The sequence below is a fragment of the Pteropus alecto genome, unplaced genomic scaffold (genome assembly GCF_000325575.1).
Source record: "Pteropus alecto unplaced genomic scaffold, ASM32557v1 scaffold20, whole genome shotgun sequence".
Taxonomy (NCBI): domain Eukaryota; kingdom Metazoa; phylum Chordata; class Mammalia; order Chiroptera; family Pteropodidae; genus Pteropus; species Pteropus alecto.
In genome coordinates, this window is record NW_006436298.1 from 48,454,278 (window position 1) to 48,481,410 (window position 27,133).

Below are 27,133 nucleotides of genomic sequence, written 5' to 3' on the forward strand. Positions count from 1 at the left end.
TTTTCCTGTCATTTCCAATGAGAGCAAGTTCCTGGATTGAGGAAAAAAAAGAAGTTGTACTTCACATTTTATTAAGTGTGGTATTTAAAGGTTATATCAGAGAGATTTGGAAATTTAAAGTCTTCCAGGAAGCCAAGGGTTTGTGCGTTTATAGAAATCACTGGAGAAAATTAGCTTCTAGAAACTGGGAGGCTTCTAGTAACGGATGCAGTCTCTGTGTCTTAAACAGATTCCTTTTGGTGACAAGGTGTTCATTGGAGCTATCATATCCCACATACCCAGGATTGCTCAGGAAGAGGGACTTCTCATTCTCTGTTTAGATTTTTTTAAGCAACTGAAATTTCTGCTTTAGTTTCTCCTCTTCTCAGCTCTCAGTGAGCTCCACAATGCTTCCAATAAGACTTTCTGAGGTTTGCTATGTGGTACCACATAACTAGGTTTACATCTAACGGTAGAAGAACCACAAACAGCTTTGGATTGCCCCTCCTGTCACTCTGTTACTAAGGACAAGGAAGTCTTTTAAATTTAACACTGCAGCCATGCTCTTCATGTAGCCCTGATTGACACCAGGTCCCGTCATCAAAAGTTAAATCGTCCAAAAGTTCTTGCACACTGTATTAATATCTAGCTAGCTATGGTGATTTAGCAGCAGAGGGAACATTCCGTTTTACATGTGAACTTTCTAGAGACAGCATGATGGAAAGGACAAGATCAGTGTTTTTGGAGTCAAACAGATAGATACATGTTTGAATCCCAGCTCAGTAATTTTCTGTTGTGACCTGGGGTAATTCTAGAAAAGCAGGAACCATGATGCCTATGGTACTGACCAAGAAAATATATCCCAAAGAAGTTAAGGGGTTTGCTCCAAGACACAGTATGAGGAGCAAATGACCCAGGGAGAATTCAAATGCAGACACTGTATTTCCTTCAAAATGAGGTCTTCATCTCACTAGAGCTAGAAGGCTCTGCTTATTGGAATTGATATCTGTCATAAACCTATATTTACCTCTTTACTGTTGGCCACCTTGGTAACTAAGTAGTTCTACATCTTGAGGCCTCTTTGACCACAAAAGAGAAAGAAAACATTCTGAGTATATTGGAAAAGAGGTTTTCAGGATCAGTTCTACCTAGACTGCTGCTTTCTATTAGTACTGTGAGTGAGATCAGATTTTTAAACCCAGCTGTAGTTACTGTAGTTAAATCTGATGTGGAGATTAAATTTATTTGGAGAATTTAAAAACATATGACTTTAGACTCCCTGGAGATAGAGAGGAAGGAATCTTAGAATTTTCTCCTGGATAGCTCTGGAGATCTTAGGCATCTTTAACGAAAATAGGTATTTTAGATTGTGATCTACTGTCAACTTCCTGAGATAAAACCAGATGAACCGCCTGAAGACTAGACATAATAGGACATGTGCTGAAGGGCAAAATGGAGTTAATGTGCTTGGCAAGACTCATCCTCCTTGATTCCTTGACTTATCCCAGGTGGGGGAAAATGGAAAAAGCTATCAAGAACAGGGTTGAGGGGTTACATACTTCCACCCAACAATTCGAATTTGTTTGTCAAAACACCATACTTTATGGTGTATGAATGTGGACAGAGATTGGGGGAATGGGCTAAGGCATTAAAATAATTGGAGGAGAAGTAGAATTATTATAACTTGATAAATGTTTCAAAATCAAAATAACTGCTCCTTGAAAATTATAGCAGAGAGAACAAGTAGGAGGGCAGATTGACCTAGTGATAATAAATGTCATGGGGAAACAAGTTTCACATTTTTGGATTTGGAGAGCTGATTGGTTCAGGATGTTTATAATTGAAAAACTCACATCCCTGCTTAATAAATCTTGCTTACAGAGACAGGGATGGAAATTTCTTCTATACTGACTAGTATAGATCTACAATTTCTTATCTAAACCCTGGAGGTCAAATATGTTTGAGAATAAAGAATTTTTTTATGTTTGAAAGGTAATCTCAATAGGGTGTGGGACAATATTCCATAATCGAATATATTAATACTTACACCGAATGGGGTCTAGAAAACTATTAATAGCTTTCCATTAGTTCGGATCAGATTTTGCTGCCAAATAAATTCAGGTCAGATCAGGTTAGATTTTGCTACTGGATAGGCCATGAAAAACTTTCATTTTGCAGAGCTTTTAGGAGTTTGAAAGTAAAGCTGTAAAATTGTGAACCTATACAAATGGAAACTTCTCCTTGACCATGCTACTAAAAAGAAACGTCAATTGATTTACAGGAAGATGAGGAACTTAGATTTGAGGAATGTGCTTAGAAATAGTAGGTAGACAATGGTAATAACATTGGTAACATTTCTTGCACAATATTATGTGCCAGGCATTATTCTTAGAGTTTAACATGAATTAACACATAAAAGTCTCTTACGATACTATGAGGTACTGTATTGATGTACTTAGAGGTCTATTTACAGATAAACTAAAACACAGGAAGTTTAAGTAACTGCCAAGCTCACACAGCAAGTGATTGGAAGATCCCTAGTTTAAACACAGATCGCTCCATTCTCTGAATATTAATGTTATTGTTTTATGTTCTACACAAAGAAAACAGCTCTTATATATCATTCTACTCACATGCCTTTTATTTATAGGAAACTAAGAGACATGTTTTATATTTAAAGATATTCTAATACTTCTCGAGATGCTTGCTTTCTTCATGGGATGTCTTTTGTATTAAAAACATCTGTAATTATTTAGCTTGAAACTGGCCTGATTAACAGATTATGGAAGCAAACAAGCTTATTATAATATAAGAAGAATTGAGTATTAAAATTTTTTCCCTGGTTTATCGTCACTGTGTTATCCCCAAGGCCTAACTTAGAGGCTTGTGTATAATAAGCACTTTGTAAGATGAATGAATCAGTCTAAATCTTCAAAACTCCCCAAAATAAATGAGTGCCATTCAGAAATGTTAATTTGTACTATTTCACTTATTTACATTTTTCTCTTAATTGATGTTAATTCATTAGAATTTTTTATGAAATCAAACTTTTATGATTTTATATAAAAGTATAACACTGATGGCGGGGCGGTCAACCACTTTGCATTGGGTTGAATGTATTGTTTTAGCTGGTCTCCAGTGACTCTTGATCATGCCTATGTGTGTGTTTATAAATTTACTTAGAATGTGTGACACATCCAGATAGTATCAGACCTTACTCAAGCAGTACTTGGAAAATGATGCTGCATGTCCAGTTTTACCACTCCAGGTACTTGATTGCTAAGGTCAGGTACTTCCACCTGGTTCCCATGTCTATCTCTAACAATATCTGAAGAGTTCTTTGACTAAGAACTTTGTAAAGATGAAAGGATTGAGAAGGCCTGAAACTATACTATAAAGCATACTATATAAAGTTTTCTAAATTTATCTTGAGCAAACCATGTACTTCTTGTATTAATATCCAATCCTATTTATTAAAGAATTTGTAGAGGAAAAAAAAAAAAACAACTTCTTCCTGGTCCTAAAAAACTTCTTCCTGGTCCTGTTCATATTTTATACCATTGCCATGGTTCTGTAGGATTCACTGTTCTCTCCTAAGTCTTGCACAGTCCCAGTTTCAGACGGTATATGCTAGTCAGTCTCGTATGAGGGTTTCTGTGCTAAAAGCAGAGAGTTCTTTATTCTCTCCATCTTTAGCTGTGAAAAATTCTCCATCAAAGCACACAATCTCACTGAAGTTCTATAGCAGATTCTACTATATTACTGCACAGGACAGAGTCACTAGTTTTCAAAGCATCCTCACAAAAATTGCCTAATGACTGTTCATTCCTGTAGCTTTTTCTTCTACTATGCTGCCTCACTAAACCTCTCTCTCTCTTTCTTTCTGACCCTCTCCCTCTCTCTCTTTCTTTCTGACCCTCTTTTACTTCAATCTATTCTGTACTGCAGGAGCAGGATGGGCTATTTAGACACAGAGTGCAACTTTCAGGTGGGGTAAGCCCAGATAAAGGATTCCCCATTGAACAGTAGCCACTGACCAACCCCCTGTTACTTCCTGTGTCACATTATCTACTGCCTCTCTAAATATTCTTCGACCATATTGACATATGTTTACACATGCGGAGATACACACACCTGCACTTCTATACCATCCATTCAGAGAGATGATAATTTGAGAATTTAAGTTGTCCTATCAGCTTTTCAAACATTTATTATGCCAGTTATTAATATAAAACTAAATTTGAGAATATTTTTTCAATTTTAATTGAAATTCTTATTTGGCAGTATTCTGATTTTTCCCACTGGGGAGACTCATGCCCGTAAGAAAATATGTAACTTTGTGGTTGATCATCAATATTATCAATAGAGCTCACAATTTCCAAGACACTGAAAAAACTAAAGAAGTGTTGACCAAGCTATTTCTGCCCATATTTAGTTCTTTGGGCTGTTTTTCTATATGTGAGGTCATAGTGACATTAGAGGAATGATAAATAAACTACTCACTCCTACCCACCATCTATTGGAGAAGGCAGAGTCATAATCATAATCATTGTCTCCAATTTAACACAACAAGAATCAAACACTTACCATGTATCCGCTACTTGGTAATATAGATGTCATATGGGCTGTTAAACCAGGCATAAGAAGCTTAAATGCCAACATGTAAACTAACATCACATTATATTAAGTACCAAAATAGTTTAGAATATATGCCCAGAAGTCTAAAGTCCCTAATGCAATCATAAAATTCTAGAGTCAGAAAACTTTTTATTGATTATATAGATTAATATTTTGTTTTACAAATAAAGAGGCTGACACACAGAGGCATTGATTTGTCCAAGATTTTAGGAAATTATTGCAGTGGCCATACATGTGACCAGAAGCCATGAATCCTCCCTTTGTATCTTTTGGGTGCTGCCTTCTCTTCCCATACTGAATCATATAATTCATTTGCTGGCTCTTAGACACTATTAATTTGTCCAAGGATGTATTTAAGAAAACCGATATATTCTTTTACTTTGTGATGTATATAGTAGCCATTTTAGAAATGTTGATATTTCTGGCATTAAACATCACTGTGCACTAAAAAGTGCAACGTACTAAAAATATTTTTTATTTATTTAGATTTTAAAAATCCCTTCAAATGATAACCATCAGAACCAAATCTTAGCCTAAACTATTTGAATTCTGTGTGAGTTTTTTGACCAAAATATAATTAATTCAATTTCCCCGATATCAAAATGTCACAATGAATAACTTCTTAGTCTTTTTTAAAACCAATAAATTGTACCCAAAACAATCATCTTATTGTGCTAGAATTTTGATACTGGTGTGGCTTTTACTAGCTATTTCTTATAAACTTGATATTTATGATTTGCTTAATTTAAGCTATCTTCCAGACAACAATTATTCAATTTATTGAAATTCGCTAGAAAAAATGGCTACAATATGAAACTCATTGCAATTGGAGAGGTCTTCCTTTATTTATCATTCATTCACTCATTCACTTCTCTTCCTAACTTCCTTTCACTGCTGTCAGAAGATTACTGTTATAAATTGCATTGCTTTAGATGTATGACAATGTTATTAGCCTAAACATTAATTGCATAGCCCATCCATTGGTTCATAGATGAGTTTGTAATCTAACATGAGCCAATAGAATGTGAGGGATATTTGTTGACACTTATGGAAAAGAAAAGTCTCCAATTTTTCTGTAGTAGATAAAGGTAGAGATACTCTTTGACACTAGATAGAAGGAGAATTGTCCCTTGAAGACAGTGGCAGTCATCTGGCTACCAGGACAGTACTAGGCTCAGGAAGAAGCTGTCATTGTAAAAAAAGAAAGAGCAGAGATACCAAAAGATCTTCCATTACATGTTTAGGTCTACTCATTCAAGTCTGGCCTGAACCTAGCCCTATCTCAATATGTTCTCTTTATAGCTGTGGGGGTTCAGGGTTAGTCACCCCAAAATGTGCTTCTGTGGTATGTGAATTGTTTGAGCTAAGGGTGCCTTTAGCTGCTGGCTCAGGAGAAACTCCTGCCCCCTCCCTTGACCACCTGAAAGAACTTGGATTAGGGGCCTTGCCCAGAATGGGAGATTATCAAAGATAACCTCTTTTGACCTGTCTTTAGGGCAGGATAAACTTCTATTTACTGAACATCTGTTCCTCTTATCATTCTGCAATGACCTTTTTAAGCCCCCAAGGCACCTTACTGCATCCTAGCTCAGAATGTCTTATGTACTCATGTTCCCTTTCTGTCTCTGAACCTTTCATGTGTCTGGGGTCTCTGACTCTCTCATGTATGTGGGGTTCCCATACATATGCATGTATGAAATTTGGTTATTTTCTCTTGCGAATCTGTCTCGTGTCTATTTGATTATTAGACCAACCAAAAGAACCTTGAGGACCAAGAGAAGTTCCTTTTTCCCTAACACTATTTAAGCCAATTAGAGTTGGGCTATCAGGTTTTTTGCAACAAAAAATAGTACTGAATGACACACCATTGTTGGCATTTTGTATAAAAAAGTTTTGTTCACAATGATAGACAGTATTAGTTACCTACACAAAAAACACTGTTCTTCCTTCTTAATGAGAACCCTAATTTTATTCATAATTTAGGCAAATAATGTGATTCAGAGATCCTCCCCAACCACCCCAGAATGTTAATGTGTTTTAGTCTTAACCAATCATAGTGATTCTATTTCTCTGTCAAGAGCTGCTTTAGGAATACGATATAATCAGGGACAAAAATATACATATAAGGTAAATTCTGCTGTGATCATCATGGAAATTCTCCTAATTCTTAAAAAGGGGAGACTTGACAAGACTTTCCTTTCTTTTCCAGCTTTTAGGCAAAGGCCTGGTAAGAATACAGCCACCTTGCAATTAGAAAAAACAAGATAATCTAAGAGAAGCTAATCTAGCTTCTTTGAGCCACAGAATGAGCTAAGCCTGGAATTCCCCAGACTTTACCTTATGTGCAGTAATAAATGCTCCATTGTTTAAGTTGCTGATAATCACATGTCCTGTTATTTGGAGTCGAAATTGCCCTGATATATTCACACACACAATATTGATTCTTTGAGTCTAATTCCAAGTAAAAATCACATTACTCAATTGATTAAACCCAATCTGAGTCTTAAAAATACAGATCCTTGTACAATTTTAAGTATACTTTCTCATCTGAAGGTTTAAGTGGTTAAAAGAGAAGTGATCAGATAATATATAATACAGATTAAATTTAAATAATTCCTATATCCTAAACCAGAGACAAAATGAGAATTTGGCTGGCTAAAAATTAATGTGTCCCTAAGCCTTTGTTTATTCAGGTGGTTAGAACCAGAAGACGCTGGGAGGATCATCTTGGATAGTAGCCAGAACAAATGCCCACAAGTCTTAATGGTAATCTTGCTGCCAATTCCTAAGATTCCTATTATCTTAGCATTTTCCAGATCGGAAATTAATAGTAGGAACAAAAAAGAATGAGACACCTATTCTATTGTTTTATTCTTTTAAAGCCAGGAATATTCCATAAACAATTGAGAAATGCTTGGAATATGACCCCCATGGATATGCCGTAACCCCAAATCAGGAGGATATGCTGATGAGACAGGTTTACATGGGCTTACATGAATATCTGACAGTGAGGTGGGAGTTTGGGGGGCTGGCAATGAGGTTGAAAAGTGGCCTACATATTTCAGACCTGCTCCTATACAAGGATGCTGGTGGTATTGGTCACAATAATAGAAACAAGATATGAACAGTTTTTCTGCTTTGGTGTGATTGCTAAACAAGTTCTTAGTAAAATGACACAAAGTACGTGCTCTGTAAATGTTCATTTCTTTCCCCACTTCCCCTTCTCATTCTCTTTTCTTCTCATCTTTGTAACTATGAAGAAGAGGGCTACGGACAAAGGGAAATCGTAGCTATAGAAGTTCTTTGATATCTCTTATAAATATTATTTTTCTAATATTTTTGTATAATACATCCAAATTACAACAAAATTTATCAGTATCAGAATGGAAGAATTTTGTTGAGTATTTCACTAGTCTCCTAGACAATATTTTGTGCTTCTCTAGAGTGCATTGGATTTAAGCCCAACCTGAAAATAACTCCTTTACCGTTAGCTTTGATAATATTCTCAAGGCATATAATTTACACGGTAAAGTAGGTAACTAATGGGAAACCATCTATGAAAATTAACATTTGTTCCAGATATCAGAAGATTTCCTAAATAAAGAAAAGCTTGTTTGAGTTCCCTCTTGAGAAATTTCTCTATTGCTTTCGAATTATCTTTTGTAATCTCAAGATGAAATTAAACCTTGAAATTTCAAAAAAAAAATCAAGCTGATAAAAACTGAAATGGCATTCCACTGAGAGGAAGAATTGGAAGAACTATATTCCACAGGCTGTCCTCAAGAACAGGGCATTTTTATGCTGCCAAATTAACAACATAGCAGAGACATCTCTGGCCTTCACCCGTCCCAGAGTCCATTTTTTATTATTGTCTTATTACTATAAAATTTAAACTAACAGCTAGTTGCACAAAATAAAAGTGAAAGAGTGAATAAAAACCAAGTTACATATGATTATCTGTATAGGAGGTAAGATTGATAAGCAGTCTTTGTTTCTGTGAGCTATTTCTCTCAAGTGTGCAAGGGCCCTCCCACTTTGGGGCCCAACACCATTTTATGGCTTCTTCTCTATCATCCGCCTTTCTCTTAGTCTCTTTTGAATTGAACCCTGAAGATTCCAATGATAAATGTCTAAGTGCTCAGGTGTGCCACTATCAAGACCATTCGTATCATCTGATAAGTGGTCCCTACCAGCTTGCTAGTTTCTTATGGCCATCTATTACATTTTCATAACACAACTAATGCTGAGGAAGAAGTAATAGAGTTTGGAGAAGTCGTTAATGAAATAGTACCCCATAGAGGTTACAAACAGAATTTTTGAATGAGAATTACAAAGGCACAGAGATAAAAGATTTTATAGGAGCCTGAACTAATGGGTATGGAGACAATTAGACAAAGTTAAGAGTTTAAATCAACAGGACTTTGTGATAAGATGGATGGAAGAGCATAGAAGAGCAAAGGAGAAATCTAAAGTAAGCCTCAAATTTCTGACTTTAACAAGTTAATGCATGGCGATGCCATTTTTTTCAGCTGGTGAACACTAAAAGAAGATCGATTTTGGAGATTAATAATGAGATCAGTTCTGTATATATTGTACCTGAGTTATTTATGAGCTATAGCAATGGAGGGTGCAGGATCCAGAGCTCAGGTCTATTGTAGAGTTGTAAATAAGGGCATCATTCACACAAACTGATTGCAATCAAGGCTGCAAGAGCTAATGAAATTACCTATGGAGAGAAAGAAGAAAGTTTAAGGCCAAGAATGTAAGGATTTCCATGTAGTAACTGCTCTGAGGAGGAGCTCACAAAATGAGACTCAACGAGAAATCAGGAAGTTTGGAGGAAAAGATTGTCATATCACCAAAGTCAAGCGAAGTTGGGAGCTGCCAACAGTGGCAAATGTTCAGAAGTCACGTAAGATGAACACTGAAACAAGTCCATTGGATTTAGTAACAACAGCAATCTCAGCAAAGCCAAGTTTAGAGATGTAATTGGAAGCAAAAGCTAGAGTGCAATGGGTAAACACAAGAAAGGCATGAGTAAATGGAGTTAGACTATAGACAACTCTTCCAAGAGATTTGACTATAAAGGGGAGAAGAGTGGATGAGCAATAGCCGAAGAGGCATTAAGTAGTGAAAGGGTTTGATTTCTTTTTTAAGATGGTGGCCATTGAATAAGTTTTCATGCTAATGGCTTGGAGTCAGTAGAAAAGTTAACATTTACAAGAAAGAGGGACTAATAATAGAATGAGATTCTAGAGGATGCGGGAAGGTCTGGAATCCAGACTTCCCCGGATGTTTGGAAATCTTCAGTTGCCCTTATTTGAAATCCAAGTCTTTTGGCAACATTGCACCAAAATGAGCTTCCCGGGCCTCCTGTAATGGATAGATTATTTTCATCACTCAGATATTAATTAGTTTTCCCTTCTGTAATTGTTTTCTATTACTACTATAAGTTAATTTGATTAAAACAACACAAATTTATTATTTTATAGTCTGGAGGTCAGAAATCCACAATAGGTGTCACTGGACTAAAATCAAGGCTCAACAGGGCTGTGCTCTTATAGCAGATCTAAAAGAGAATCCATTTCTTTGCCTTCTACCATGAGCATGCTTTGACTTGTGGCTTTTTTCTCCATCTTCAAAGTCAACAGTGAGGCATCTCCAGAAATTTCTCTCTGACTCTGACCTATTATCTCCCTCTTATAAAGGACTCTTATGATTACATTTGGCCCTTCCAGATAATCTAAAATAATCTTCCCATCTCAAGATCCCTAACTTAATCACATCTGCTAAGCCCCTTTTGACCTATAAAGTAACATATTCACAGGTTTGGGAAACATCTTTGGGGGGACATTATTCTGCCTACCCTATCTTCCTATTTCTCAATAGCCAGGGATAAGAAGCTGTAGAATTCATAGGTCTGACAACTTGCTGAGAATTATGGATGAAGCCTTAAGAATTTCCACTACTTGATGTTTTAAATAAGTAAAAATCTCAGTAATCAATTTCAGCAATGTCATTCTCAAATGATAAAGTGTTAAACACTTAGAGAATTTGATCTAGGTAATGTGAAGATCCCACTTGGCCCAGTCTAGCAGTAGTTGATGTCATCATTTTTAGCATTCCAGGGCAAAATAAATGAACAACCCAAATAAATTCCGTAAGATCTTTTAGCTGCTATTTTTAAAGAAAACATTATTCTGAACTTTGTTAAAACAGTAAGGAAGACTTTATTCAGGGCTATCGTGATAGGTGTCAAGACTATCACGATAGAGAAGAGAGATTGGCTCATCTGTGAATACAACAGGAAAAGTGGGGATTTATAGCGAAGGATCAGAGTGGTGGGATAAGTGAATAGAAAATGACGAGGAGAAAGCAGGTAGGTCAGGGTGATCATATATCACTTGAGGGGATGGTGGAAAATGAGAAACTGGGTCAGATATTGAGAGCGATCAGATACCAAGGATGGGAAATTCTCTCTAAAGCAATTTGGAAGGATTCTTGCTACAACAGGGCTCTTGAAGATTAGTCAAGAAATGGGCTTGGAGGAGCCTGACTAAAGTTTGGTGAAAGAGAATGTCTTTGTAACTATAGTTTTTTGTGGGGTTTTTTTTTTGCAATTTATTACATTTACGCACAGACACCTCAACTCCAGCCAAGGAGTACTGAGTCTATAACTAGCACTGTATCTAGGGAGCTGGTAAAATTCAATGATGCTATCACTGTCGTCCTGGGGCTAATCAAAAGGAAAAAATTAAAAAACAGAGTGAGATTTAAAGAAGTAAAGAAGCCATGTGTTATGAGATATAGTTGCCCATGTAACTCAAAATTTTGCAAGCAAAAATGAGCACATCCAAGTGTCCTGTTGTCGGGAACATTAAATAGCTGTGTCAAGTCAGCAAAATCAAAATGACTTGTACCCCCTCTTCACAAACCACATTCTCTTGCATAGTTTAAACTAGTAAATCCAGATCAACAAAGACGATGAATCCTTTATCCCATCTTTCATACACACACGCCTAATTTTCATTGTCATTATCAAAAAGTAACTAACCTTGCCAATACTATTATTACTACAACATTGTTTTATTTCTCAATGCCATTCAACACTAGAAACTCTAACATCTTTTGAAAAATTAATGCCAATAAACTAAATTGGCATTCCTTACTTTAGAAGAACTTAGTATCACATGACCTCTGTGCATCAGAAAGAAAAGCAGGGACAAGTCTGTTAGACACTCTAGTGCAACATGCAGTCCAAATGATGTAAAATAATCTCTACTTTTATTCCTCTAATTGACTTCAAATCCATACTGATTCCACTTCAGATAAACATAGAAACAGTCCTTATTTATTGTCTCTTCTTTTCGTTCCTTTCTCATAATCTCCTGGGTCTCTCCCTCTCTTGAATTTCCTGTTTTCCTACCAGAGTCCATTTTTACCTTTTGGCCTCTGGCCAGGCTGTCAGTCATTGCGTTCATCCATCATTCTCTTCAAAGGAGCCAGACCTATTGGACGGAACTTCAGGTCCTGCTAATAGGAAGAGGTAGGAGAGCTTCTAAAAGACCTTCCTTCTGCTTAAATTGATCCGCTCTTAACTCAGGTGCATTGCTATGCTAACAGTGTTCGTGTCATTTTTTCAAAGAACTCCTGTAGCACAATCTGATGTGATCTGAAACCCCGAAGTGGCTGGGAAGAAACCTTGCCCAGAAAGGGAGCTGCGAGCTAAGTTAACCTATGCTGTTATACTCTCACCCTAGTAAAACACTTTGCCCTAGTGATGTAGATAGAAGGTGGAAAACAGCACTGCACTCTGCCCACCAGGCAGTATCTGGCCACTGGGGATTTCCCCTGTCTCCCACCACATCAGTCTGTATTTATGTTGTGGCACCATCTTTGAGATATCCTCACTTCTCTTCCACACACGCAAGCCTACCAACCTCCCCAAGCTACTCCCAAGTTTTCACACATCTTTCTGTGATAATAATCTCATGAGTCTTTGTGGACATATTAGCTGACTCCAGCAAGCTCCAAGAAGAAAACCCTGGATTCAGATCTGCAGAAGGGGATTCATTCTCTCCCTGCGTAGTGGTGGTAGCTGTTAAACTCCCCTGGGAGCTAGGGAGTCACTGTGCTTCCACCCCAAGGCATGATCTCTCCCTTCCTCTTCTTCTCACACACTCCCTTTTCCACTCACTTTTCATGGGAAAGAAAAGAGAGACTCCTCTCCAGACTACTTGTGAGGAAAAGGATTCATCTATCCAGGGGGAAACAGAAGCAGAAGCAGAAGCAAAAACAAACTGCTCATTTTCTCTGGATATTCTGGAGATAATTTAGCCAGGTTAGAACTGGCAAGATGCTGTTGAGCTTTAAGCTAATTAAAGAGGAGTGGGTGCCACAAGGACCATGGATGCAATCAGCGAGCAACATTTACAGTCAGAACCATATCAGGTAACAAGGGAGAGGTACAAGGAGTACATTAGACGTGCTCTCTCTCCTCCTGCTGTGAATACTGCAGCCTTGTCAAGAAGAAGCTTCCCTGGGAGATTTCTGGTCTACCTTTTCAGATTTAGCCAAAAGCTTAGTTCCCCATACCTATAGTAGGTCAGTAGAAATTCTCCTGTAAAAACCTGGCTGATCATCAGAATTATCTGGAGGGCTTTATAAAAATATAGATTTCCAGACACCCTCCTAGATTCACTCAAGCAAAACTTCAGCAGTGAGGCCTTGGATTCTCCGTATAGATGAAGTTTCCAGGTGCCCGCTTGGAGAACCATTTTCATAGCTAATAGAATCTAAGTTATAGATGTGGAAGAGACCTATTCTAAATTTTCCATTTTTCTATTAAAAAAGAAACCTTAAACTCAGAGTTAAGTGCAAAGTTATACAATTAAATCAGTTTATTATCTGAAGAAAAATGTAATAGTGAAAAGCTTTGTGTGAAAAAAAATATGTGTCTGGGGAGAAAATCGAAAAACCATTGTAATAATACACCAATTGAAACCTTTTGACCAGCCACTGCTATGGTGATTTGTATCATATATGCACTTAATTTTCATTCATTTGTTCACTTAACAAATGTGCTGAGCGCTGCTTTAGGCACAGAGGATACAGTAGTGAACAAAACCATCAAAAAGTTCTGTCCTCATGGAGCTTTCCTCATTCTAGTATGGGTTAGAGTCTGCCACCAGAGTAGTCAGATATAGCATGTCAATAAAAACAAAGCAGGAAATAGGATTTGATGTGTTTAGCAATGGAGGTCAGGTTGAAGTTGTAGGCACGATGGCTGGGAAAGGCTTCGTTGTGTGAAGGTGACTTTGAAAATGCCTGTAGGAATCGAGGGAGCTAGCCATGAATGTATCAGGGGTACAATTATCCAGGCAAAGGAAATAGCAAGTGCAAAGGCTCTGGGGTGGGGACATGCCTGGTCTGTTAGGAATGAAGATAGTGGGAATATAGCAGAATGAATGAGGAGAGGAAAAATAGATGTGTCAATGAGGTAAAGGGGCGCCAGATCACATAGGACCCTGCAGTGTAAGCACTTGTGTTTCTAGTCTGTCTGAGATGGAAAAGTATTGGAGGATTTTGGACAAAAGAGTGTCAAGACCCAACTTATATTTTAATGGGACCTGTCTGTGCAGCGTTGAAATCAGACTGATAGGGCAGTAACAGAAGCAGGGGGGCCAGATATGAAGTTATTGCAGTGCTTCAACCACAAGATGAGAGAATTAACCTCTTCGATATGTGTTAAGCCTGGGCGTCACAGTGTGTTTAAGCTTCGGAGCGAAGATAGGAAGGAGGCTAGGAATCTGCAGTGCCCTCAGTCTGCTTAGCTCCCGTGTCTTACAACGAAAGCATCCTTCCACCCACCACAAGAGTGATGCTAACGGTTAGAGATGAGGGATTCTCATCCTACCTGGTCTCCAAACATTAAACAAGTCCTCAAAGCATCCACACCAGCCACACCCTTCACATTGGTTCTGGAGACTGGTGAGGGCACAGCACCTGCTTGAGGCCCAATAAACTTGAAGCAATAAGTGCTTCCTACATAGTCTTTCTCTCTCTCTTCTTGTTTTTCATAAGCGTTTTTGTCGTTGTTGTTGTTTTGATTTGTTTTGTTTCACTAAGTATTCTATAGGATCTCTGATCTCATTGTTCTCCAGGGCACTTATTTCTCCATGTCATTAGGGCCGCAGCCTTTCCATCATAGTTGCAACTAAATATCCTGCTTCCTCCAAAGCATTTATTAAAATAAACAGATATTCTGAAGCTCTTAGTTATAGGGCTGTTGGGCTCTTGCTAGGTGAAAATATACATTTACTCCAGGTGCCGCTGCACCTCAACTTTTTCCTTTTAAACATAATCCTGTTATAATAATGGTCATCATTATGAAATGGAAAGTTTTGTGATATATATGGAAAATTCCTAGCAAATATCACACTGTATTTTAATTCTTCTAACTGGCCAAACTTATTTGCCAATTAAATCTGTTCTTATAATGCTGCTTATATTTCCAAATCAACAAACACTTGCCAACTTCAGATGTATTCTAAGTGTTCACAGCATTAGTGGAAAGAAATTGAAACCCTTCAAACTCTATCATTTGGCACCGGAGAGATTGGTCTCTGTACAAATAAAAACATTGATGTGGGAGGGTAGAGAAATCTTCAAGAAGTAAGACTAATCTGATTTTTAAGAAGTAAAATATTTGTGCTATAAGAATGCAAAAAATAAGTGAATCGTTTATTCCAGAGAATTATTGTTCTCAAATGTCATCATAAAAGTCTAGAGAAGGAGAGAAAACTAGGAAGGTTTTTGTAGTCAGTTTTTTATGCAAGTAGTGAGAGGGATATATTTACAAATGCCAGTTTTCAAGTCCAAGTATGGGCTCCCTGTGGTTACTGAGAAATATACACAGCTTTCAAAACCAGCATGAAGGTGAGTCAGAGTGATGGGCATTTGTACAGAGGAGGAAGCTGACATAGTCTTTTAGGTCAAACAGTAATCCTGGGTGGCTCTGGTGGAATGAGATATTTAATCACCTCACCGGTAAGAGTCTTTCTTCTCAAGTAAATAGCTGGCAATCTTGGTCATTAGTTTGGAAGGCAGAGAGAAAAGTAAACGTTCACAAGTGAGTACCCAGCAGAGGTGTTTGTTTAAGCTAAATCCTGAATGTCCTGTAGGGCCTAACTCAGTGCTGCCTCTTTCCTGCACAACTGTGGAGCTGCGACCGTAGGAGCCAGCACTGCATCTGATTCATCCTCCATGTGTGTTCTTATGCCCCAGTGACAAATTACCAAGTGAACAAATGAAGAAGATGACCATGGAGGATGCTTGAGACCACACTGGGAACAAGTGTGCTTCCCATTGCTAGAGGTGTTTTAATCAGAAATGAGATCAGTGGTTCTCAGCATTCTCCGCTGAGTGAACACTTCTGGGTTGTAGCATGAGTGAAGGGATTAAAATGGAACACCCTTTTTAGAAATAAGTATTTTGAAAATCTAAAAAAAGCTTTCTAGCCATTCACTGGGCCACCCTTCGGCACAGTAGATCTGTTTACAGTAAGCTACTAACTTCCCGGATTCACCAGGCAGTATTTTCATATGTTGTATTTTCACATCTCCTTTCTCTGATTAGCAAGTTGTAGCCTGCTCTCCTCACAGTCTGACCATCACAACCTTCCAATTCTATTCGATATCTCTATAACAACATGGAGCTGCATGATGGCAAAAGGCAAATTCTATTCATTGATTACAATTGGCAGCTGACCTATGAAGAGCTTGGGAGACACAAATGTCTGAGAGACACTCGCTTAGAAAATCATCAATTAGGGACATTGCAGAAATAATTCCTATACAGGTGAGACCAAATCACTCCCAAAATGCACATTCCAACTCTAAATTTCTAAGCTACTCCTTAAACTATAATTACCTCTGCTGTGAACTCTGTTGTCATTTTTGACATAACTCTCCTGTGGCACTTTGCTGAGAGCATAAAGGAACTTAGGGTATGAATAATGAGAATCTGGAAATGGCCAAAGGCAAATGTCATGATTTCTTCTGGGCCTTTCATCTTTCAAAGCTGACATAGAAAAGTGAGCCCAGCCTGGCCCTGCTGCAGGTAAAAGTCTCTTCTTATCTGTCTTCTTTCTAAACCTTTCTAGACCTGCACAGCTACCACCACCCCTTCTCCCGTCTCCTCTTTGCCGTGCCCCTAAGCCCTCATTCTCACTCCTGCTTCTCACCTATTTTAAGTGGAAGCAGGAAGAAGAGAAATTATGAAAACTGGTGTGTGCTTGTAAAAACCTCCACAATAGCAGCAATTTTAATGGGTTCATATGTTGACTGTGGTTAATCAGATTTGCCCTCTTTCTCTGACAGATAAGAGGAATCTCTCTTGTCTCTGGTTCTCCTTGAGCCTCTAGGTACGGGATTAAACTTTAGATTATCTGTTCAGATGACAAAACCTCATACCTCAAGCAGCCACGTCCCTGGCAAGAATATCTGAGCTGCTAGTGAAAGTCTAGGAAAGAGCACAGGTATTTGAGATTTGGGGACACGTAGAGCTGTCAGGACCTTAGGGACACACATACCTTCCAGATGAGGGAGACTGAACTAGGGGAGAGTAGTTCAGAACAGGTCATGTGAAGGTTACCGGTAGAATCTGGAAAACTGTGGCCCTGGGCTATTTCCAACACAAATAGGATGTAAGACTGCTGGAGTCCCCACTTTGTTGAAGTGTTTAAAACCCTTTTGATATTTGTGATGTGTTTAGAAACGGAACAATAATATTTTTGTTTTATGTGTAAAGAAGTCATTTAATAGTAAAGTGTACTTGTGCGAGAAATTTCTTTTTTGGTGTATATATTCTTTAGCTTATCTCTTTATCAACATTTTTATTTAATACATAAAAGCAATAGAGTAGGAATCAAAGACATCATGCCATCTCTCCTTTTTCAGCTTCATCGTCCTTCTCTACTCCTTTTCCAATTGTCTTCTCCCTGTGCTAGGGACTGAATTGTGCCCCCACCCCCATTCATATGTTGAATCCCTAACCCCCAACATCGCAGTATTTGGAGATGGTGCCTTTGAGAATTAATTCGGTTTAAATGAGGTCATGAAGATGGGGCCCTCTTAATATTAGGGCCCTTATAAGAAGAAACATCAGAGAACTTGTGGTCTCTCTCTCTCCATCATGTGAGGATATGATAAAAAAGTGGCTGTCTGCAAACCAGGAAGAGAGTTCTTACCAGAACTGGACCACCCTGATCTTGGACTTCCAGGCTCCAGAACTGTGGCAAAAGAAATTTCTGTTGTTTAAGCCACCCAGTCTATGGTATTTTGTTATGGCAGCCTAAGCTGATCAAGATACCCTGTCTTTCTTTCTCTACTACTACTGTCTTCTGAGAGGGCAGAGACAGAGGATGGAGACCTAGTGACTATAATTACCTATGTAATACCACCCTGCTGCATTTTTGCCCCTTTATCGTTAGAATTAGATGAAGAAAGTATTATACTCATATTGCATTATTTAAAACAAAAAAACTTGTGACCAGTTTGCCTTCTGGAATGACACTAAACTCTTTTCCTCATTGTGCAAACTGGTCGAAATAACTTTTTCTGAAAAGAAGAGAGAAACTGAGGAAAGAGAAAACTGAAGGAGAAGTCAAAAAGAGAAGGTGACAGACAAGCACATACAAGAAGCTCCTGAGGAAGCCCTCCGTCCCTGCGCTTCTCCAAGCCCAGCCTTCCCGTCCTGCACGCCGTTCCTTTCCTTAACATCTTCCCACTGCCTCCTGCTGCCACTGCTCATCTTTTCCTTCCTTTCCTATTGAAACTCACTTCAACCCACAAGAATTTATTCTCCCAAGCCCAGATTTCCCTGCCTCCATCTTCTGGGGTAACAGAAAGATGATGGTTAATGGTTGAGGATCAGTGATCCTCCCTCCCAAATAACAATTGTCCATGTTAATTAAAGGCATATACAAGGAACACATCCACTTTGGCTTCAGAGTGTTCATTTAAAAGGAAACCCTTGCCCAGTACTATTCGGTAGAAAAATAATGAGAGCCACAAATAGTATTTTTTACATTTTCTAGTAGCCGTATTTTTAAAATTTAAAAACAAATGAGTGAAGTTCATTTTAAAAATATATTTTACCACAATGTATCTCAAATACTATCATTTTAATATTTAATCGATTTTTTATATTTAATGAGATATTTCACATTTTTTTCAAACTAAGTCTTGCAAATCAAATATGTGTTTTATATTTACAGCACATCTCAGTTCAGACTACCCACATTCAATTGCTTAATGGCCACATATAGCTAGTGGCTATCATATTAGATAGCACAGCCCTGCACAGATGAAAGGAAAGGTGAGGCCCTGGCATACCAGCAGATGGGTAAGGCCTGCCACCATATAGACTCCCCATGCAGGGCCTAAAAGCACAGACCTATTGCAGAGACAACAAACTAAATGCTCCTTTGAGATCTGAGATTGTTTTCATTGCTTTTTAAGAAAGATACTAACCGCCATCTCCTTAAATAGTTAGAAGTTCAAATGTTAAGAACAAAATTCTCCATGGATTCTTGAAAGGTAGTATATTGCTAGTAATAATTTCTAAGAGCAAAGTCTGATCTCTCCCCTCGTCATTTTTGTGAGGCCAAAGCATCCTGCCCACTGTGCAATTCAGTGCACAAACTTTCACTCTGTGATCCCTCAGGAAAGTGATGACTGCAAATTGGTCTTATTTGCTGAGAAATGGGTGATTACCTGCCTGCATGGACTATCACAGCAAAACTGTCCCATCCTTAGCAGGTGCGTAAGTACACAATAGTAGCAGGCTTTTGTATCCTGGACTAACGGTTAGGTTTCTCTCAAGTGTAGCTGTGGGGTTTGTTTTCACTGGGGGTTGAGTAAATGCTGAACCTTCTTTCATTGGAGCAACCAACTGTCAAGACCGTGTGTCAGATTCATCCATATGCTTTTGGCTTGATTGTTCCTACAATTGTACCCAAGTTCTGATGCCCCTTCCTTCTAATAGCTGACGACTGCCTTTTACATAACTCAGAGAAGTGATTTTAATGGCGGACATTTCAGAATAAGAGTGGTAAGGAAGATGGTACTGCTAAATCTAGTAGAATGGGCTTTGCTTTCAGCAGCTAAAATTTGTGATGGTCTAAGTGAAGTTTATTTTCAAGGGTTCCCTGCTGCCAGCCACCAATCTTTCATCTATTTGTTGGAGCCTCTGTCTCCTTCCTCATTCAGGGCTTTATCCTTATCTGAGGGGCTAGCTGATAGAAATTGATAAAGGATAAGCTATTATTTCCAAGAAGTATTGGTAATTTTATTAAGAAATGGTGAAAAGACTTCAGACCTAAAAAAATGAATCTCTATGGGACATATGCTAATAGTTTTCCTAAATCACCTCAAATTACACCCCTGCCAACTCTAAAGCAGACTCAAGTTAAAAAACTAGTCTTTTCTCATTCACTTCTCCCACGAAGAGCAATGACCTTTTTCTTTTTCTTTTTTTTTTCCAGTCTAATTAAAATTCAAATTAAAGCATACTTCTACTTGATTATAGCTCTTGTGAAAGATTCTTAGGGAAAAAGATAACATGAAAATTGGGATGGCTGTTATTTGTAGATTGGGTTTTTAAGGACAGCCCATTCCCATGGTTAATTGAAAGTTAAATATGTATAAAAAAGAGTTGGCAAAGACTGATTTTCCTCCCTCTCCAGAGGCTTCCAAGTTCTTTTTTCATGAACACCCAGAATCTCCCTTCACTGGATTCAGATTCCATTCTCAGTATATCTGACCAGATGACGCAACATCTGTGTTCTCTTTTAAGAACGTGAGAAATGAAGCTTTTCATCTTCTCTCTCTTTGAGTTCTGAGAAATTCAATTAAAACTGCTCAGATTTTCCTTTTCTTGTTTGCTTTAGAAGGCAGCTCACCAGAAGAGTCCTGTGGCAATCTCCGAACTGTGGAAGAAGGTGATCGAAAATTTAGCCTGATTATGGAGTTGTCAACTCAGGTTTCCCTTCAGACTGAGAAAATAACTCAGCTGGAAGAAGTTTTAGAGGAAAAGGAAAGGAGGATTCAGCAGCTGGAAGCCGAACAGGGGGCCCTTCCTTTTCAAGAGGTCAAGGACTCTCCAGAATGTTTACAAGAAGCCCCAATTCTCTTTAATAATAGCATTACTCCTGTGGTCTCTGATGAGGATATGTAAAGATTCCCAGTAAGAAAATAATAAAAGTTTATTAAGTATCATCTAGGTAAAGTCCAGAACCTTGGTAGGCTCCTCATTAGCAAACTCAAGTTCAAGTACATGGGTTGGTATTGGAAGGAAACGAAACAAAAGGAAGTATTCAGAAACAAACATTGAATGTTGCCCCTTTTCGCATCAGGAGTCCAATAATCTGCACAGCTGTATGTTTTCAGACAATCCTGGTAACGGTGGGAGAGGGATCACTAAACTAGAGAGATGGTCAGAGAAATTAGCATCATCCTCTCGCCAGAGATTTGTCACACTGCAAAGGAAGGGTGGCACTCGTTTTCGTATGCAGCTCAATTGTGAACAGAAAGCTGTCATGGAGAGCAAGCTTCAAACTGGGGAATGTTAGGGTACTGAAAAGCAGAATCATTGCTAGCTGAGTAAATAGCCATGAGGTCTGCTCTTTCTTGTCCTCTAGAATGTATTTCTTTACTGCATGTATTTCATTAACATTTAGCAAGAGTGGAAATGACATAAAACCAAAGCAATCGAAAGAAATTTAAAAAATGGATGAATCAGAGCTCCAGTCCTTTGGGGAAAGTGTCCTGGGATAGCATCTCCTTGGGAAAACACAGGACACTGATTTTTCCCTTAGGAGCAAGACTAAGACCAAAGCAAAATACACTTTTTTATTCTGATTGTACCAAGGAGCTGTGAACAGCACAAAATAATGTCAGGAAAAATTGAGAATGGGCAAAAGAATTAATGGAATAGAATGGAATATTCCTCTCTATGCATGCCCCTCAAATAAACTATTTCCCACCCAGAGAACACAGCTAGGCACTAAATTTAAGGAAGACTTTGGTACTTAATTCTTACTGTCCTGATACAGCAGGACTCAGTCAAACAAATCTAGCTCTCCCATGACTCTAATGCTACTTCTTGATTTAATTCAACCAGTTTAACAAATACCTATTTAAACTCTTCTACCTACCACACACAATAATAGATGTTAGAAATATCATAGCAAACGTAAGAATCACAACTTTTATAATCCAGGAATTCACAGACACACAAGAGTCTCCTTAAATGTAGACACAAGAGCAATTGCAAAGGCAGATGGGAAATAGAGGAGAGAACTTGGGTGAATGTGGGTAAACCTAATTAGCACAGCTTTAGTAGAGGTTTTCAAATTTACTAAGCCTGAGTGATCGGTAAAAACGCACATTCCTGTGCTCAGGTGTATAACCCAGGAATATGCATTTTAATGAACATGTGTGGTATTCCTGATGAATGCATTCCAGGAACTACGCTTTAAAACACATTGGTTTAGAGCTGGCTTTAAATTAAAAGACTATTCCGGAAGTAGAACTGCTTCTTACAAATCAGGGTGAGGAGTCTTCCATTACAGTATGTAACTAGTGTATACTCTGATTACGGATCCTGACTATCTACAAAACAGTTTCTAAACCTGACTCTTCTTATTTTTTAAGGAGATAGTTGAGTTTTGAACTCATAATAGGTTTGCCAATTATATTGACTCTAGTGGTTCACCAAAAAAGAAAAAAAAAAAAAAGACATGAGTTCTTCCTTCCGGTAGGTTCCATTTTCATACAAAACTATAATCTTCCCATATTTGTTTGTAACCTCAGTTTAACCTGAAATGTCTGTATGTACAAGTGCATCCATCATCAGAAATGGAGCCAATGTACAACTAACTCCCTGATCATGAACACACACCAACCCCAGAAAGTGAATGAAAGCACTTGTCTATGGCTCCAAAAGAAACTTTTCCATGGAATCTACTTCAGCCCTTACAAAATCTGCTTCAGAAATCCCTTCTGTCTGGTTCTTCCATTTCACCTCCTCAAATCCTATGATCTCCCTTGCCCTTTCTATTTCTCCAACACCAACTAGATTTCCCAGTTCTGCCCATTGCTTCTGACATCATGGTGAGGCTGAGGGTTGGCATGTCCTAACTGTATATTTCTGCGAGAAAACTTTAAATCTTTCCATTTGTTAAGAGTGGACTATCTCCAAGACAATCTATCACCTTTGCAATTTTGATTTTATTATGATCAAGTCTCCATCTCTTTATTTTACCAAAGATTGTTTTAATCCCATGAGATATTAAGGGTGAGCTACATGGAAAGTAGCGAGCAGAGAAAAAAAAGTCTCATCATATCCCAGACAGGATGATGGTAACTTCTACATCGATTTCCCCTGGCTAATGCCCTCACTAGCCCTCATCAGAAAAGCAGGCTTTCAGTGGAGATAAAATAACAGACAGAACTGAAACTGCTGTTAATAATTAAATGAGCCTGTCACCTTTAAATAGTCAAAGACCAGCCACTGAAGAAGAAAGCCTCGAGGGTCATGTTACCCTGAAAAGCCATCTTTACAAAAGCTGATCCTGATTCAGGTCTAGGTTATCTCGAAATCGGAAGTGGGAAGGAGGTTTGGCCTAAAGGTGACTAGACTAATTTCTGTTACTGACATCTTAATAATAAGAATTCTTTTAACACCTTAATAATAAGAATTCTTTTAATGTCCAGGTTTATTGAGGTGGGGGGAGAGGGTAATAATAGGCGCTACTGGACTCCAAGGCGTTTCTAGGTGGAAAATTTCACATTCCCAGCTGAATATTTATGCCATTGTAGGCCCCCAAAGTTTAGTTCCATTTTCTGCCGTTCCTCCAGAAAATTGAGGAATATGCCTCCAGTTGTGCTAAAGGCCTGATTCAGACAAGGTGAAAATCAGATTATAGCCTCTACTCCAGGCCAAAGTCTCATTTTCTCAGAAACAGGTTAGGTTGTTGAAGTATTCTACTGATCTTTAAAATATCTGGTGTAGATATCACAAGGCAATTAGCTTTCTAATGACCCTGTTTCTTTAATAAAAATTTAGCAAATCATCAGGTTATACATCTGATTCAAAAACAACTGGAAATGCAGAAAAACATTTAACAAGGACTCAAGCTCTTCTCTAATAGTCTCAAAACATTTACAAAGATATATGTAGAGTTTTAATCTTTTTTCACCAGTTAAATTGAATATATGATATGTATAACCAATTTAAATAAATGTTGGATTTAACAATTTAATTTTACTATTGTGTACATGGGAAGTTGAAATCATAACAACAGACTTGTTAAAGACTATCAAGAAAGCAAGTCATTTGTAAAAGAGGCCAAGAAATCTGAAGGGGGTACCCTAGGATTCAATGAGGTTCAGCAAAAGCAATAAAACTATAATTCTTTCTGTCTAAATGCATTTCTGGGAAAGAATGAACTCAATTAAGTTTTCGTTATCTCCTAAACTCCTCTGTGCTTATCCCAAGACACAATCATTTGTTTCTACATTACACATTACACTGAAATAAAGAATTTTTCTTTAATGTAACAAATAGAGAAGTGTTGATGAATGTTGCAGGCGTGAGTCAAAAAATATTTATTTGGCAATTATAGAGTATATGGACTGCAGAGATGAAACTATTCCAAAAGATAAAACACTTTTAAGGGACTATGAAAATCAAATGCCTGAGATTCAAGAAGTCTGACTTGTAATTTGAAAAAATTAGACAAAAACCATAAAAATAAAAGAAAAGGTAAATTGTAAAGAATAAATAATTATAATTTTCACCTGCTATTACAACAAAATCTTTAAGATTCCACAGACACAAGATAGCTTTTTTGCTAATAGAGGAGAATCTCGTTCAAGAAGGAAATAACCTTTTGAAAATAAAAATACTATTATACTAGGACAAAGTTCACAGTAAAAAACCGGGGTGGCCACAAGATTTCACATACCTAATGAAATTAGGCCTATCATGGTAAAATAAAACAAAACCAAAACCAGTTCTTATTCCAGCTTCCCAGAGAAATTGATTATCTGGAGTCAGATACACAATACATTTCCAATAACATGAATCTGTAGCAAGACGACATTTAATTGTTTGACTATGTCCATCAATAAGGTTTACATTTGCTTTTTGTTTGTTTAACAAAGAATGACCCTTATGCTCAAATCCAATAATACTAAATCCTTTGTTTTTGGATGGAAAAATCACACAACATATGGTCTAATAAATCTTGAGTCCATTTTCCCAAATGTGACAAATAAGTTTCACCAAGTTCATTATCTGATGTCATCTTTTTCATAGAAAGATGATATCACAGGTAAAGGATGACAACATAATGGGAAAGAAAGATCTAGCTCAGCACCAGCTTTTTGCCACATGGGGTACAAACCATGACAACAGTGAATTCTAGTTAAATTAAAAAGCCGATAATATAATCTGTGACCTTGTAATAAAAAGGTGTGCCTTTTTGTTTAGCTCCTATTTGCATGAAGTTGGTATGGTGATAGTGAAAGAAACAACAAACAGCTACAGTGGGTGCCCTATAATCTTGTTAGGGACCTGCATTTGCTAATCATCAGTTATATATATAGGAATATAATTAATATTTCCATAGCAATTTATAGTTAAGACATTTTCAAATTATTATTTTATTTATATAGATTATTTTATTTCATCCTCATGAGGGAGGTTTTAGCTGGATAACTAATCCCAAGCTTACAACTAGGAAATTCCGGAACCAGGGCCTGTGGCCTCCAGGCTAGTGTAACTTTCACAACACCTCCTATCCCTGTGCAGTTATATAACAAAGACGCTCATTGTCGACACCTCTCCCTCAGGTCTGCCTTCGTTTCCATTTACAGGAAAACAATTTTTCATAGGTGCCTTCTTTCTCAAGCTTATTCTGCAACAAGAGTCATAAAGCTGTCCAGATTCAACTGGCCAACTTAGGTGGTTTAGCTGGTACAGCGTTTTGGTTTTTGTTTGTTTGTTGTATTTTGTTTTGCTTTGTTTTAAAATTAATGTCTTTTTTTTTTCTTTTATAACTAGCAATTTGTACTTATAAAAATAGTCACGGGATATAAAGTACAGCATAGAGAATAGAGTCAATAATATTATAATAACTATGCATGGTGTTAGATGGGTACTAAATTTATTGGGGTGATCACTTTATAAGATATATGTGTCTAATGACTATGTTGTACACCTGAAACTGACAATATTGTACATCAACGGTAATTAAAAATTAAATTGAAAAAGGTAATAAAGTAAATGTCTTTAAAACGGATGGGGCTGCACTCTGAAGTTTGCCTCAGGCCTCATCATTTTCTATTGTCTTATGCCTGGTTGCTTAAGACATTTATCTCACCTGTGTGGCCCTGTAGGTAAATGGGTATGGAATCCCTGCCTCACAATGTGTATACCAGATCTGATTTGGTATGTTGTGGTTGTCATCATAAATTTTAATGTCTTGAGCTCTTGATTGATCGTTTAATATATACATTTAAAATGAGTACATTACAACCTACAGTCAACATTCATGCTTACTCCCATGTGCATGACAGAGATCTAGAGAAAACAACTAACCGAGTTCGCTGCATCTTCCTCATCAGTTCAGGACCCTTCTAAATCTTTCTTTTTTTAATGTGTGTGCTGTGTAGAAGGGAATTCTGATAGTAAAAAGTGATTTTATCTAACATCACAAGCATAAGTTGGTAAATGACAACTACCCAAACTGGCATTTTCTAAAGGAAGACATCCCACACAGAGATGTTTTACTTGCTTAATCTACAAAACTCCCCTTTGAGGTCAGTGGCATCGATTCTATTTTACAAAGATGGAAAAGCAAAAACAAGCAGTTAAGTGATATGTGCAGACATGGCTGATTCCAGCTCTAGCTGTTTTTCTCTTCTACTTAGATGAAAATGTAGGCATTAGGTCTCCTTCGAATATTTATTGTGTATGGCAATAATGCCTTAAATTTATAAAGCAAAGTAAAAAATTATGCCATTGCTTGTCCTGAAAACCCTGTGAGTTATCTGTTCCCCTTTTACAGGTGGAAAAACTGAGCTTTAGACTCTTAGAGTCCAGAACAGGTACTACAACCACAGGCCAAATCTGGCTTACACGCCATTTTTGCATGGCTGGTATTTTAGAATGGTTTTACACATTGAAATGGTTGAACAATAACAACAAAATCAAAAGATAATACTCATGATACACATATAAATTCAAATTTTGCTGTCTATAAAGTTAAGTTTTACTGGAATGCAGTCATGCTAATTTGTTTAGGTGTTGTCTCTGGGCCATTTTCTTGCTACAGAGGTAGAGTTGAGTAGTTGTGACAGGAACCTATGGCCAGCAAGCCTAAATATCTGAGCCTTTACGGGAGAATTTATCTAGAGTAAACTAAATGAATTGCTTGGAGTCATAT

The 27,133-nt window shown here is 37.7% G+C and overlaps 1 protein-coding gene across 1 annotated transcript in view; it reads left to right on the forward strand.

Annotated features, from left to right (window-relative positions):
* Nucleotides 1-20,856, forward strand: part of CCDC192 (coiled-coil domain containing 192) — a 181,852-nt gene extending 160,996 nt beyond the window's left edge. The window contains exon 7 of the mRNA XM_015590372.1: nt 20,570-20,856. Coding sequence (XP_015445858.1) covers nt 20,570-20,856 — 287 coding nt within the window. The remainder of the gene's footprint in view (nt 1-20,569) is intronic.
* The last annotated feature ends 6,277 nt before the right edge of the window (nt 20,857-27,133 follow it).